Here is a 15441-nt window from a genome sequence, read left to right as displayed (position 1 = left end):
TGCGTCATTTTATCTATACGGATCAATCCACTTTGTAATTACGGCGCCTTTCTTGGCGCCAACATGATGATTACATTTAATTGAAAATTTGAAAAACATGAATAGAACACTGCTGGGGAAACCAACGAGTTTGTTCTATTTGACTCCAGATTCAAACTAGAATAGTGGTCGAAAATTTGGAATGAAACTGAATCACTCCTGATTTCACTCTAACTGATGGATGAGATCTGCCTGACTGCACTACCATTCAAGGCTCCAAGACTCGACGTCCGTTGGATCACATCCGTAAGATCAGTGCGTCAATGCCAGATTATGACGCGGCCTTAAACAAAAATAGTCAAAGTGTGATACCACCACGACAGGATGTCTTTGGTTGCCATATCAATGCTAATGGCGTAAGCCCACCCACCGCGGCAAGGTAACGTATCCAAGGGGATGAAATTCTACCAAAATTAAGATCTTTTTTAAAAAAATAGCATTTGTTACACGTTACGCATCGGGGTGGGGTGGTTCTAAATATATTTATGGATTGTTACGAGGGGGTGGGGGTTCTTGAAAACAACGTTTTTCGTGTTACGTAATATTTGAACATACCCATTATCGAACGGCATTCGTTAACTGAAAAGTAAACATTTTGCAGTTATCGCACGGCTACTGTATTTGAAGTGAATTATTTGAAAAAGGCAAAAAAAAACTTTCGTGTTGTTTCTTTTGTAAAAAAATGATTTGCTCCTAGTTCAAAGTAGAGATCCCCATCCAGTTTGATATTTTTATTTTATTTTATTTATGCATAATGTCCATCGGATCTTAAAGTCTACATGGACAGAAAGGGTGGGGTAAACAATAATCACTTTAAAACTATACAATAGTCTTACAAAAAACATAATTCAAACAGTAAAAACATCTTAGAGGCTACTACATAAAACTTAAAGTATGCTCGATCTTTTTATTCTTTCGGACAAACGGCTAGATGACTAGTCGCATTCAAAGAGGTCCTCACCTAACGAGAAGGTCCTGACACATGCGGATATCGGTTCGTTGAATCCAAACAGGTTTCTATGGAATCTTTGCACGAGCAGGGTAGTACTTCGCAATGTTCTGTTAGGTATCCGGAAAGCTATCATTGAAAGCAGTTCGGGGGCATCTATCTCTCCATTGATCAACTTAGCAACCAGCAATGCTTGCTGAATTTTTCTCCTGCGTTCTAACGTGTCCAACCCTAGTAACTGGCACCTCTCAGGATATGGAGGTAAGTTGGCTGGGTCCCGCCAAGGTAAACTCCACAGAGCTGCACGAATAAACCGCTTCTGAATACGTTCGATTCTAAGGCACCACGCAATTTGATGAGGAAACCAAACCACTGATGCATTCTCGAGAATAGGACGAACGAGTGAACAATACAGCGCTTTAAGACAATGTGGGTCATTGAAGTCTTTGGCTATTTTCATGACGAAACCAAGTTGCCTGGTGGCTTTCGAAATTATTTTTGTGCGTTGTAGATTGAACTCCAGCTTCGAATCCAAAAGTACGCCTAAGTCATGCACTTGTGTAACCCTTGCTAGAGTTTCACCGCCAATGTTATAATCAAACCGAACAGGATTCGAAATTCTATGAAACGTGATGACTTGGCATTTCGCAACGTTGATGACAAGTTTGTTATTCTGGCACCACTCTACAAACTGTTGAAGGCGGCTTTGTAAGCAAAAACAATCTTCGATGGATCTTATAAGAAGGTACAGTTTCAAGTCATCTGCGTAAACCAACTTGATACCTGTTCCCAACAGAAGTGCGATGTCGTTGAAAAATATCGTAAACAACAAAGGTCCTAAAGTACTTCCTTGGGGAACTCCAGATTTGTTCGAGAACTCCGATGACACGTTGTTTTCTAACTTCAATCGTAGAGATCTTCCAGAAAGGTATGAGTTTAGCCATGAAACTAGTTGTGGAGAGATACCGAGGCGAGATAACTTGCAGAGAAGAATAACATGATCAATTTTGTCAAACGCTGCTTTCAAATCCGTGTAGATAACATCCATTTGTGCATTGATCTCCATGCTGGCAATACATTTAGAAGTAAAAATGAGCAGATTCGATGGCACAGATCTGCCAGGCATAAAACCATGTTGATCAAAAGAGATATAATTTTTGGCACAGTCTAGTATAGCGCCACTCACAATGATCTCAAAAAGCTTCGATGATGCAGACAGGCTTGTGATCCCACGATAATTTGAAACATTTCGGCGATCTCCATCTTTAAAAATTGGGCACATGTACGACTGCTTCCAAATGTCAGGGGACTTAGCTTGCTTGAAGGATTTATTGAAAATCTCACTTAACGGACTGGCCAAAGCATCGATACAGCGACATAATAAAACTGCGAGTAAGCCATCCGGTCCGGGGGAATAGGAACACTTCAGTTTCTTAATCGCTTTTACAACCATCTCTGATGTTATTGCCCGCATAATTACAAACTGTACATGGATATTTTCCCGTGCGGTCGTCAACAGTATCCTTTACTGTTGACAACTGTAAATGAACAATCTCATATAAAGTTTGAACAGTTTGTGGTACGGTTATTTGACAAATAACAATATGTTGAAATGGTTGTTAAGTTATAGTCACCATAAAAAATCTGTTTTCGCGTGCAAAATTTTCGCTCAACAGTATGATAAAATGTTGACATATAAAGCAGGAAATAAAGAACATTTTAGACAGCATGTTATATGTTGACATTTAGTGATGTTGTCGAGCAGTTATGGTTGAATCGGTCGAAAAGTATTCGATAACCGCAACGTAAACTGTGAAGCTATATCTTACATCGTAATAATGATTCTGACCATATAACATGTTGTTTTTAATTATGCGGGTGAGCACAAAACATCTTGTTACAATAGCAAACTAATAATAAAGGATGTCAGAATGACAGCACTGAGGAAAATGGACGTATGATTTTCAATCAAACGCCTTAAATTTGCCACAAGGAATCGGTATGAATTTCAATATGTTGCCTTATGAATGATGATTTTCATTTAAAAAAAAACAAAGTGCGACAGACTGGGTTCGAACCATGGACGTCGGGGTCGGGAGGCCGGTATGTAGACCACACGCCCATCGACGCTTGAATACTCGAGAAGGTAACTGCGTATAAGAAGCACTGTTGGTGGAATAATCGCACCGACGAACCGACGTGTCACTGGCGCTCTCTGATTGTCCCACACTTTTTAACGGTCATTCGCTTTTGCAGGCGATCGCTCCTGTCAAATGAGCTAAGACACAACTTCGCTGCAATGTTAATAGACGTAGGTTGGTGGCTGAGCTATGAAAACTTCGCGAGACATTATGAAGGTGGCGGAAGTGTTCGATGATTTTTCATCATGGCGTCGTGGGCAGCAAATTTGAATTATTTTCCATGGGGTGACACGTCGGTTCGTCGGTGATAATCGGTCGAAGGTTCATAAGGCGCCAGCTATGAATTTCGATAGTCCAGTTCGCTGAGTGAGCATCTGTTATCTGTCAAAAGATACGTAGGGGTGCCCGCCCATAACCGAACGGTGCCCACAACCGAACCTCCTCCCCTACCATTTTCTTATTATATATTTTTATCTGTTATGCATATAAGGGAAGTTACGTGAAAAGTGCAGTGGGAAAAATCTACGCACGTTTTCACGTAGCTATGACGTGATGATTATTTTGGGTGTACAGTTGTAGGTGACAGATGTTTTGGTTTAGTGTAGGAGAGTTTATAGTAGCGGTTATTCCAGAATCCGCAGATACTGATTTTTTTCTAAATAAATATGCCCGTAGACACCGTGTGAGTGTACGGACCGCCGGATCCAAAAGAATAGCTTTTACCTTGTACTTCCGGACAGAAGCCTCAAACGTAAAACACGTTTCTCAGCATTTCCCATTTGAAGACAGTTTAGTTTCATGCACACAGCGTCAAACGACATCCTCACTTTTAAAAACACTTATTTCCATCATAAAACAGACCGAACATCACACAACCGAATCTATTTTATCTTGACGCTCATACAGTACACAAAATAGGACATTGAACATGCAATGAATCAAGCCGTCGATAGCACATATAAGCACTTTGAATATGAAATTAATTTAGATTGATTTTTAAAATGAATAATAAATTTTCGAATCTTTGAAGAATGCAACGCGAAGGACGCGACCCGACCGGACGAACGCGAACCAACGACTAACGAAAAAATAATAAACCGTTACACTGAAAATAATTGAAACGCTCGATTCAAGAATTCGTACACTTGGATGTCAAAGTAGGTCCACTGTTCAATTCGAAAAGGATAGAGGCCTGAATAAGAGAAACGCGGATAGAAAATATGACTCTGCCAACACTGCATTCAATCTTCTTCATCGAAGAACAACACATGAGAAGGAAGAAATGGTTTATGTAGATAAAATCTCACAATCCGCTATTAAATGTGTCCACATCACATAACAATAGAATCTAATAAACAATGGAATTTCATTTAATAATCTATAAATGACTTGCATATATTATTGCAAACTAATGTAAAATACATTCAATTTTGTTCATCGAATTTGGCCGTTTTCAGTGTTTGAGCCAACATTTTAGCTGCTTGACAGGTCTCCTGCTCGATTGGCTGCTGGTTTTTGACGGTTCGATTGGCGGCACATACCTATCCGCGTTTCTCTTATTCAGGCCTCTAGAAAAGGATATCCTTTCAGATCAAACTTCTTCACCCTTTGAGTTCAAGAGCTAAAACACTTGAGAACTCAATTACCAGTCACTCACCGATATCAAGTGTGTTGGTTATTTAATTAAAGTGGAATACACTTGGTTTTGCCCTACTAGTCAGTAACAGTGACTTCGAAGTGTAAAACACTTTCGATTCAATAGTTTTGGATTTGGCAATAAAGAGAATTCTGTTGTATTGCTTTAAAGTGCTTTACACTTTATTAAACCATGTTCTGCTTTGAAAAAAATTGAACTCGCAAATTGTGGCAGTTAGTGGAGAACTTGAAGGAAGTAAAGAAGATTCACGTTCTCAGGGAAAAAAAAAAATTCAAAAGGTAAGAAAAATTAATTAAATATGACATATTAAAGAAACCTTATGTATTAATTATTGTGCATATTTGTTAATATATAATGCTAATCACTATTATTCTTTCTACAGGACAAAATCAGGTGCTAATCAGGACCCAATATTCACCGTTGTATGGAGTAGAGGAACAAGGCTGGTGTGTAAGGTAGATTGAATCACTTAGAAATATAACCACCTTATAAATCATACATTTAAAATATCTTTACAGTACGCTGCGATAGGAACATCGTCTTCGACCAGTGGATATCTAGCATGAGACAACGGACAGAACGGATAACAAAAGTTTCCTTTTCGGAAATCGAGCCCACACTCCATATACGTCGATAACCACAGTTTATAAATAATTGTGTATCGTAATATATGTAGAATTCTTTTAAGTGATAAACAATAAAAATATGATTATTCTGCCCAAAATCGTTTTTCATATTACTCGCGAAAATAATAAGAATAAAATAATGGGATTTGAATAACTAAACCATTGACTTTTAAAGCTTACTCTGTTTAAAACAAAGAACTATACTTTTTGATTTTAACATCATACCATTTAAAATTCAATGTGGAAAACTTGTGTTATCAAGTATAACAACACTTGTTCTGAAAGTGTTTTGCTGTTGAAACTAATATGTTGCGTGGTGAGTTGCTGAAAGTGTTTCTCACTCGAATCTCACATGTTTGACCAGTAGGGCAAATTAAAGGGCGAAACACTTTATAGTCGCGTGTGTATTTTTTTGAGTGTACTTTATTTTGAAGTTTCGGGTCAGGGTGGCCAGATTATTTTCTGATAAATCGGTAACTTGATCGTAGAAAAATCGGTAGTTATCGGTAGGCCGGGAAATGAATCTATCCAGTTTTCCGTGAGCGGTAAAGCTACACTCTGAGAAAAATCTATACTAAATAGATTTAAAGTCATTCTAACAGGCTATTCGCCTGGTTGACCCCGGCTTCGTTTATGTGCTGGTTATACTCAGTTAGTATAACTTTCATTTATTTGGGAATAGTATACAGCGACGATATTAAAACAGTATTTATTGTTATAATTAATTTTGCTTACAGAATTATGTTTACAAAAAAATAAACAAATAGCAAGGAAACACACGGTTCTTCTAGCATAACAAAAGCAATTGAGGCAATAATAAGCAACAAAGAATCTAAAGCGACATAATCTCCGTTTTTCTGGCAACAGAATGACATTCTAATTTTTGAAATGTCCATAAAGTCTAATCCGTCGGGGGTTCCAGCTGGGGTTTTCGAGAGTGGTATGCTGCTGTAGACGATGCTGTGAGTTCCAATTTTCTGTAAGAAAAAAATGGTTGATAGATAGATATTGATAGGTTTTAAAATGAACTCACCTTATCTATCTCCCTTTTGTCCGGCGCTCCCAAATGTTCCACTGGGATCCACTACGTCATTGGTTAAAGTTACCGAGCGAGGCATATTTCGACACAATGCCGGTTCTATTTGACGGTCGTAGTTTGCGCACAAAAGAGTTGTTACTGCTCGACCTTTGCTCATATAATTGTCCATGCGGTTCGGGATCATCGTGATAAAACTCTTCGGAGTAACGTTTCACCGTTTGAATCTGCCCACAGATAGGCATTTTTGCTTTGCGATTCAATTCGTCTTCGAGAATGCGGATTTCCACCTTTAAATCCCGGACCCTCGTCCTTTGGATCGATCGCGGTGCTGTAACCCTTTTGCCTAAGGTAAGCGCGATGTTCCGTCTTTGAAATACTAGAATTCTTCTAGCCGATTAAGAGCCATCGAAAACGGGATCGGAACGATATTCGGTACTGAAATCAAAATTCAATAAGAGATAATTATCGGAATATTAGTTCAAATTACCAACCTTCAATTTTCGTCTTCTATATCACCGTTTCTCTAGAAAATTCTGTTGATCTGTCGGAACAAATTCGGGATCAAAAATGAAGCGAAAATGGCAAGAAATGTGACTTTTCTGAGCAGCCAATACACTGGGGGAATATTTTCGCAAATGTCGCCAATAGATTAAATTGTAATCTTGAGTAGATTACTTTTTAAACAACGCTAAGTATAACTTTTATAAATATGAGAAGAGATTTGTTTAGATACTAGCGTGGATTTGTTATATTTCTGAGAGGAAAATTTTCCACCGGATTTTGGTCCCCGTGCATTTTATATGGAGCCGGGATTTTGATTTTCCGTGCCCAAATCCCGAAAACATCGCATATGCAAAAATACATGGGGAAAAAATCCGCGATCCAAATTCCCGAGGTGTGAGGCTACCTTAAAGGTAGCCTTACACCTCGGGAATTTGATCCGCGGATTTTTTCCCCATGCATTTTTGCATATGCGATGTTTTCGGGATTTGAACACGGAAAATCAAAATCCGGCCCCCTTTAAAATACACGGGGACCAAATTCCGGCGGAAAATTTTCCCGAGGTGTAAGGCAGCCTTAAGGTCACTCCAAAAGATATTTTAGTTACTAGATAAAGATTGTCGCTTCGGTTCCCTTTGTTCTGCTGTCTGGAACATGTTGGGTACCAAGCTGTCAAATCGTATGGATTTTCCTTCTTTGACATTTAGCTCCCCTATCCTCGCCAGCAAAAGATGTTCCGAACAGCGACGACAGCGACAATCTTTATCTAGTAACTAAAATATCACTTCTGACGGAATCCAAGTTTCAAAGTGCTCGCATTTTCGGGGGCACACCATTCGATACGGAGGCAGCGCACAACTGTCATTTTTGTTGATTTAGTTTTGCTGCGTCGCAGCATGCGTGAAACAATAAAAATGACAGTTGTGCGTTGCTTCCGTATCGAGTGGTTTGCCCCCGAAAACGCGAGCACTTTGAAACTTGGATTCCGTCAGGAGTGACCTTAAGTTTATATGGCGAAAGACATCTAAACACCTCGGGAATTTGGTCCGAGGATTTTTTCCCCATGTGTTTTTACCTATGCGATGTTTTCGGCCTTAAAGGTAGCCTCACACCTCGGGAATTTTGTTCGCGGATTTTTTCCCCATGCATTTTTTGCATATGCGATGTTTTCGGAATTTGGACACGGAAAATCAAAATCCCGGCCCCATTTAAAATACACGGGGCTCAAAATCCGCTGGAAAATTTTCCCGAGGTGTGAGGCAGCCTTAAGATCCGGCGGAAAATTTTCCCAAGGTGTAAGGCAGCCTCACAGACAAACAGACATAACTCTTTGAACATTCACTCATCAAATTCATCGTCGTACAAACACTTACGACATCTGTTGTTTTCATTATGTTGGGCAAATCACGAACCAGATGGCGGTAGTGAGCAAACGTCAAACTTGAGTAAACCCGATGTGTTCGATTGGCCAACTAATGAATATTTAAATTGATCAGTAAATCAGTGAACGATGAGAACTTCACGAGTGTTATGTCTGTTTGTCTGTGGCAGCCTTTAAGGTAGCCTCACACCTCGGGAATTTGGTCCGCGAAATTTTCCCCATGCATTTTTGCATATGCGATGTTTTCGAGATTTGGGCACGGAAACCCAAAATCCCGGCCCCATTTAAAATGCACAGAGGCCAAAATCCGGCGAAAAGTTTTCCCGAGGTGTAAGGTAGCCTTTAACGCTGGTTTTCTCAACAGCAGGAACTTTTCACGAAAATCTATTTGGTACCAGCTATGTAGGAAGTACCGAGAAAATCAGGAGCCAAACCTTATGGAGTAGCAGTGTGCGTCAGATTTCCGGTTGCTGTATTGACGAAAATGGAAAATTTACGAACAAGCCCATTCTCGTCTCGACGTAACTGTTTCCTCCGTGTATATCATGTATATACATCCTACACAGTGGCATTAGTGTTGGTGATTCTAGATTTTGAGAAGTCAATGCCACTACACACAGCCACTATTTTTGAGCGAACGTTCACTGTAGGGTAAAACTACCAATAGTAAGATTAAAAAATAATTTTGGTCTTACTGCCATAAGGAGTAGAAATTTTCAACATGTTAATTTTGCATTATAACTAATAACAAGTTCTGCATCTCTCCATTGCCCGCCTCGCAGCTTGTGTTCGTTAAGCACTTATACAGTTATTAACTGCGATGTTTCTAAGCCAAGTTACTATTTCTGCATTCGTATATCATGAGGCTAACACGATGATACTTGTAAACCCACTACCCAGGGAAGTCGAGACAACTTCCAATTCAAAAACTGTCTAGACCGGCATCGGGAATCGAACCCAGCCACCCTCAGCATGATCTTGCTTTGTAGCCGCGCATCTTACCGCACAGCTAAGGAGGGCCCAAAAGTTCAATTAGATATGAATAAAGAGCCTATCCACCGAACAGTGTTATTTCATACTTTTCTTATATACATCTTACATTCTATATCGCTCGAGAAAGGCACTAACACCGGTAGAATGATCAATCAGGGTTTTTCTAGGATTGGTGTGTAGACAGCTAAAATTTGATGTTTAAGAATATGAGACCATGATTAGTCACAGAACTGACTTATGTGTTTTGTGATAACAAAGAACGTTTGTCATGAAACGAAAACTCATCGGTAAAGTAAAACAAACAGTTCCAATCATGCGAATTTTATATTTTATTTTCGAATAAATAATTGTCCAAGGCAATTCTATGGGTAATAAATATCTGTAATGATTAAAAGCTGCTACATTGTTAGCCGTAACAAGGAACGCTTATGTACCATTCAAAATGTTTCTCATCAATCTAAATGCCTTTTGTTTGCAAGAACTCTGACTTAATGTTTTTGTTGTTATCAATATGTTTTTAGTCGATCGATCGTCATATTATAATTCGATAAGTTTTAATATTCAAAGCCAATTTCTTCATATCTAGAAATTGATCAGAACGTTATACTTCAAAGCGAGAGAAGCACTGTAGAGCAGAAACTCCAGTTTTCAATATTCGAGTTTCAAAACACTAAAAGCATTTAAAATTGATCGGTGTTGGTAAATGTAAATGTGCTTTCATAAATACTTTCTATAAGCATGTGATTTCTATAAGATAAAATAAAATCAATATAATAAGCCAACTGGATTTCGCGGTTAATACGAGTACGAACATACTTTTTTATTAGCTGAAAATTGAATATGTTGTTATCGCTTTAAACAGGTTTAATTCTGGAATAAAGTTCGCGTGAACTCCACGTAGTCGAGGGCGCCGGTGATGGGATGTCCCGTCTTCGGATCGTTGAAAGGTTTCATCCTTTGGACGCAGTAGTCCGCCATGTCCTTGGTGAGATTCTATAAAGAAAGATACAAAAGAGTATTGGATTACACACATTACAAAACTGGCTTTGAAGAGCCATGAGGAAATTGTTAAAAATCCTCAGTTATGAGGTTGAGGGATATCCGATATAATCGGTAATCAATTAAATCGGCTAAGCGAAAGCAAAAATGGGTATTTTTTTTGTTGGCGCTAGGTAGGATTTGGTAGAATCCCGACCATATGCAAAATCAAACACGACTCTTTGTAAAACAAGCCGCCAAACATACAATCATTCATTTTGATATTTTAAGATACATTTTCTTTGTTACTAATTTCTAGATTCCAATTTTGTTATGCATCACGAAAGAAACAAGCATCGTATTTCTTGTCAGTCGTAGCACATTAAAAATATAACCCTAAAATTTACGCAATTACATCATCAATACGTTTACAGCAGATACTTACGGAATAGAGTTCATCCTTGGTGACATATGGACGATCGGAGGCGGTGATTGCGCGGAAAGCATTCTCGATTTCCTCGAAACTCTGAACATTTTCCGTTTCCTTGGAAATCATGAAGGCGATGTATTCCTGCAGGGAAACCTGTCCGTCTCGGTTCGGGTCGACCACGTTCAGAATCTCTTCGAACTCCGGGTCGGGCTGGCCTTCTTCCACCATCGGTAGATCGTAACCCAGGGCACGGAGACAGGATTTGAATTCTTGGTGGTTCAGCTTGCCGCTCTTGTCCTTGTCGAAATGCTTGAACATCATCGAGAACTCTTTGAGTGAATCTTCCGAAACACCGGATTGGTTGCGGGCTTGGATTTGTTGTTTCAGGTTGTGTTGCATACGCATAGCAAGTTGGTCCAGCTGATCCCATTGTTGAGCGAGGCCAACGGTAGAATGTTCGGTGTAGCGATTATCCAGGATGAGATGCTCCTCCAGTGTGGCGCCCAGCTCTTCAATCTTCTTTAGGTCGCCACGTCGGGCGCGAATTTCGTTCGCTTTGTGACAAAGCGCTTCAAATTGCTCCTCTAATGAACCGGAACCTTCCATAAGCGACGTTCTGTAAAATTAGTATAAAAGAAATAATTAAAATAAAAAAAGCATATTTCCATTGTATAAAAAAATGTGCAAAAATTTGTTAGAGCTTTTAAAAATTAGTCTGTGCTGCGAATTATCATAATATTATTTATATACAGCAGTTTTTGCAGTTTGTCAGTTAATTTTTGAATCAGCTTCATCAATTTATTAATTATCAAGCTCAATCTCAATCATTAAAAATTGCAAACTAGCAACTTATTATATTTTTTGAATACGCTTCTGTTCCCGAAATGTCGTTTCCACGAATATCCTTTTTGTAATTAGTCATTTCTTTATTTTCCAAATATTCTTGTATGAAAAATTGTTTGAGGATTACTTGGTCAATTCCTCTTATTGCTATATTTTTTTGTTTCTAGCAATCTGTTCTATTTCGCCATATTTTCATAATATACTACAATTTCCCTTCACAATATTTTATGCTCTTCTTATGTACACACTTTTCCTATTTCAGGAAACAGACATTCGGGAATCTGACCAACGGTAAAAAGTTGCACAATATCAGCTTTTATTATGGCATTCAGCGATTAGGAGCTGCTTCGTTCAAAACTTTATTATTTAAAACAACATCCCAACATTACCCATTTTTGTCCCATCCCAAAATGCTGTATCTATTGCCCCAAGAAATGTTCACGATAAAGAAAATTTCCGGAAAAAAAAGTATAAAATATCAGTAAATATTCAATAGGACAGAATAAGTATAAAATTCATCTCACCTGGTCTCGGTAAGCCATTGATGGAACAAGTTGGCATGCTTAGCGAACTCTTTACGGAGCTTGTCGTTCTCTTCCTGTCGGTGGACTTCTTTGGCAAGCTCGGCGTCACGTTCTTCGATGATTTTCTGCAGATTACGCCACGTATCCTCTAGAGCTTCCATGGTGAACCAAGTGTATGGATTGGGACCAACGTTGAAGCTCTTGATCTTACGATCCAAATCAGCCAATGCTTGGAAGTCGTATTGAGCCGACGACAGCGATGCCTGGAATTGGGCGTGCGCTTCTCGCAGAGCCTTAATTTCTTCGATCGAGTTGCACCGCACCGGATCAGTTAGATCTTCCTCGGCATTTTCGAACCATGAATTGAAGGCGGAAGCTTTCTTAGCGAACGTAAGATAGAGATCCTCGATCTGACGGAACTGTTCCTGCATGGCTAGCAGACGATACTTGCGAGCTTCCGAATCAGCTCGCAACTTTTGCCAGCGAGTCAACACATCCTCGTGGCGCTTCAGAATGGCAGCCGACTGGGCGTGGTTGGCGTTAATTAGCTGATCCTTCAGAGCAGTGATGTTATGAATTCCTTCCTGTTCGAATGCAGAGAGACCTATTTGGAGAGAAGATATTTAGTAAAATGCTCGATTACTTGTACGGAAGATAGTAGATTCTACTCACCGGCATCGAATGTCTCCTGTTTGGTTAACAATGTTTGAACAGTGGACAAATCGCGTCCAAACTCCTCCGACTTGACGTGATTCTCTTTATCGGCAATCCAGCTTTCAACAACGTCGGCCTTCCACATAAACTGCAGGTAAGCGAAATTGTCCAACAAAGCGTTCTTGCGACGAGTGGCCAAGGCCTGCAAGTTCTCTAACTTCTTGTCCAACTGGGTGCAACGCTGCGAAATACTCTCGGCATGATGGTTGTTGTTGGTCACCAAAGTCTGACCATTATCATGAATATCTGCACAGCGATCACGATGGGCAGCAAAATCGGTCTCGAAGGCGTCATGTTTCTTCAATAGTCCTTGGACAGCGGCCATCGAATCTCCATAATCTTCAACGGACAACAGTTGTTGCTTCTCAGTGATCCAGGCTTCTTCTTCCTCAACCTTCGCCAAGAACTGCTGATAAATCAGAGATTCATCCAATTTCTGACCACGAGTAGCAGCCAAACTCTTTAATTCCGCCCAGGCTTGATTCAGAGCCTTTAGACGTTGCTCGATTTCTGGAACACCCAAGTTCGAAACATCCATCAGTTTTTCTCCGGCTTCCTGGACGGCTTGAATGGCGGGCTCGTGAGAAGCTAATTCAGCTTCCAAACGTTTATGCTTCTTTTTCAGATTCTGGACACCGGTTAGGTCACGTCCATAATCATCCGAACCAACCAACAGTTTCTTTTCTTTGATCCAAGACTCCTCGTCGGCAATGTCACGGAAGAATTGATGCAGGGTGTTGGCCTCATTCAAACGAGCTTGGCGATGAGCAGCCAAGTTGCAGATACGTTCGTAGCGCTCGTTGATCGATTGACGTTTCTCTTGAATTCCTGCACTATCGAATTGGCCACTTTCAACCAATGAGTCGGCTTGGGCGTTCATATCCTTAATACGATCTTCATGGGCATGGATGTCAGCCTCTACCAGCTGGTGCTTTTTCATCAGATTCTGAACGGAAGCCAAATCCTTTCCGGCATCTTCAGAGGTAAGGAGGCTCTCCACTTCACCCAACCAGAAGTCAAGATCTTTAACTGCAGCAATGTATGTACGCTGCTTGTTGGCTTCCTTAAGCTTCAGGGATTTCTCCGTAGTCTTTTGGGTCAAGTATTCCCACTGATCAGCGATCTGTGTCAGACGCTTCTGCACGGCATCCTCCGATCCACTGCATTGATTTTTGTCGATCAAATTGCTGCCCATCGCCAGGACGCTTTGAATACGATCGGCGTTGGCTGCCAACTCAGCTTCGAATGCCTGGTGCTTTTGATGCTTGGATTGGATGTTGGCCGGGTCCTTGTAGCTTTCTTCCGTTGCCAATTGCAACTTCTCGGCGATCCAGTTTTCAATTTCGTCGGCATCGCGTGAGAATTGTTGCAGAGTTTGCTCATCTCCCAAGCGAGAACGCTTCTCGATCAAATCTTCCTTCAAGTGACGCCAGCGGTCCAGAACTTCGGCACGCTTGTCATCGATTAGCCTTCCGGCATAGTGCTCCTGGGCAATCAGCTGGTCAGCCAGCACTTGTAGGGCGGCAATCTTTTCCTCATGACCGTTAATGGCCTTGTCAAAGTCCTCGTGCTTCTTAATCAATGCTTCCACATTGTCGCCCTTGGAGTCGACTTCTTCGGCATTCAAGAAAGCTTCACGTGCGCTCATCCAGTTCTCAGCCTGTTCACAGTCACGCAGGTACAGCTGGAGATCCAGATTCTGGTCCAGTTGTAGACGGCGGGCAGTCCAGGCCCGTTCCAAGTCCTCACGGGCCTTGGCCAGGTTTTCAATCTTCTCCTGGATTTCGGGAGATGCATAGTGATTGGCCTGCAGCAGCTCCGCTCCAAACTGGTCGAATGCGGCGAATGTTCCAGCTCGGGCATCCACTTCAGTACGGTGTTCCTAGATTTTTGTTTTGTTCGGATTGTTTGAATAGTGCGAAGATGAACGGCAAACAATGCACCAAACGAGACAAAGCAAAATATTAGTATTGCGCAAGGTATTTTAAAGCTACGAGAGTAAACTGACACACAACGGATGAAAAATGGGACAACACACAATAGTTATCAAATGTGGAAGATAATTGGTTGAGAGTTTTGTAAATGGAAAACACCACACGATATAAGAGGTATGACAACGAAGCGTGGGAAGCGACACTAAAATGACATTAGCGAAAAGCATTTTGGAAGTTTTTGTGAGTATGCATCAGTTACGCTAATGAGAATTACTTCGAAAGGTTACCAATGTTATGAACCCCCATTTTTTTAGGTTTCGCCCAATTTCAATAACAGTTTAACTATTGGAAAAAAATAGCCCTATTTATAAGGTGGATGACTTAGAAGCTGAATGCTAGTCAAAAAACAATTAGTGTTTGAGAGAATTAGCGTGAGTATGAATGAATATGATTCGCAATTAGGTATAACCAAGGATGTTAACGATCATTTAGTAATCTGGGTTCGATCATTTAGTAGCTTATCAATAACTCATTCCAGAAGCTGAATTTCAAAATGTGTTGTATGGTGCACTTCAAGTGCGAAGGTTTTTCTACAACTCTACTTAATAATTCTTTGTTTAAATTCCACTAACTTATACTAAATGATAACAATATTTCAATCATTTACTTTAGGTTACTGCATCTAGCGCTAT

General features: G+C 40.3%; 2 protein-coding genes across 8 annotated transcripts in view; both read right to left on the bottom strand.

Annotated features, from left to right (window-relative positions):
• Positions 1-4200, bottom strand: part of LOC134211421 (peroxisomal targeting signal 2 receptor) — a 358938-nt gene extending 354738 nt beyond the window's left edge. For all 4 annotated transcript variants that reach the window (XM_062688256.1, XM_062688254.1, XM_062688258.1 and 1 more), the window contains exon 1: positions 3853-4200. The gene's annotated coding sequence lies outside the window, so the exon portion shown is untranslated. The remainder of the gene's footprint in view (positions 1-3852) is intronic.
• Positions 4201-9631: 5431 nt separating this feature from the next.
• The window catches only part of LOC134211410 (spectrin alpha chain), a 30803-nt gene continuing 24993 nt past the window's right edge, over positions 9632-15441 (bottom strand). For 2 of the 4 annotated variants that reach the window (XM_062688227.1, XM_062688229.1), the window contains 5 exons: positions 12774-14697; positions 12102-12705; positions 11967-11996; positions 10750-11350; positions 9632-10319 (listed from right to left, as the gene is read on the bottom strand). In XM_062688227.1, coding sequence (XP_062544211.1) covers positions 10191-10319; positions 10750-11350; positions 11967-11996; positions 12102-12705; positions 12774-14697 — 3288 coding nt within the window. In that variant the 3' untranslated portion in view covers positions 9632-10190. The remainder of the gene's footprint in view (positions 10320-10749; positions 11351-11966; positions 11997-12101; positions 12706-12773; positions 14698-15441) is intronic. The other 2 variants (XM_062688228.1, XM_062688230.1) reach the window with 1 other exon arrangement.

The sequence above is a fragment of the Armigeres subalbatus genome, chromosome 2 (genome assembly GCF_024139115.2).
Source record: "Armigeres subalbatus isolate Guangzhou_Male chromosome 2, GZ_Asu_2, whole genome shotgun sequence".
In the NCBI taxonomy this organism is placed as follows: Eukaryota; Metazoa; Arthropoda; class Insecta; order Diptera; family Culicidae; genus Armigeres; species Armigeres subalbatus.
The sequence above is the reverse complement of the archived record's forward strand: the minus strand, read 5'-3'. Positions and strand labels throughout refer to the sequence as shown.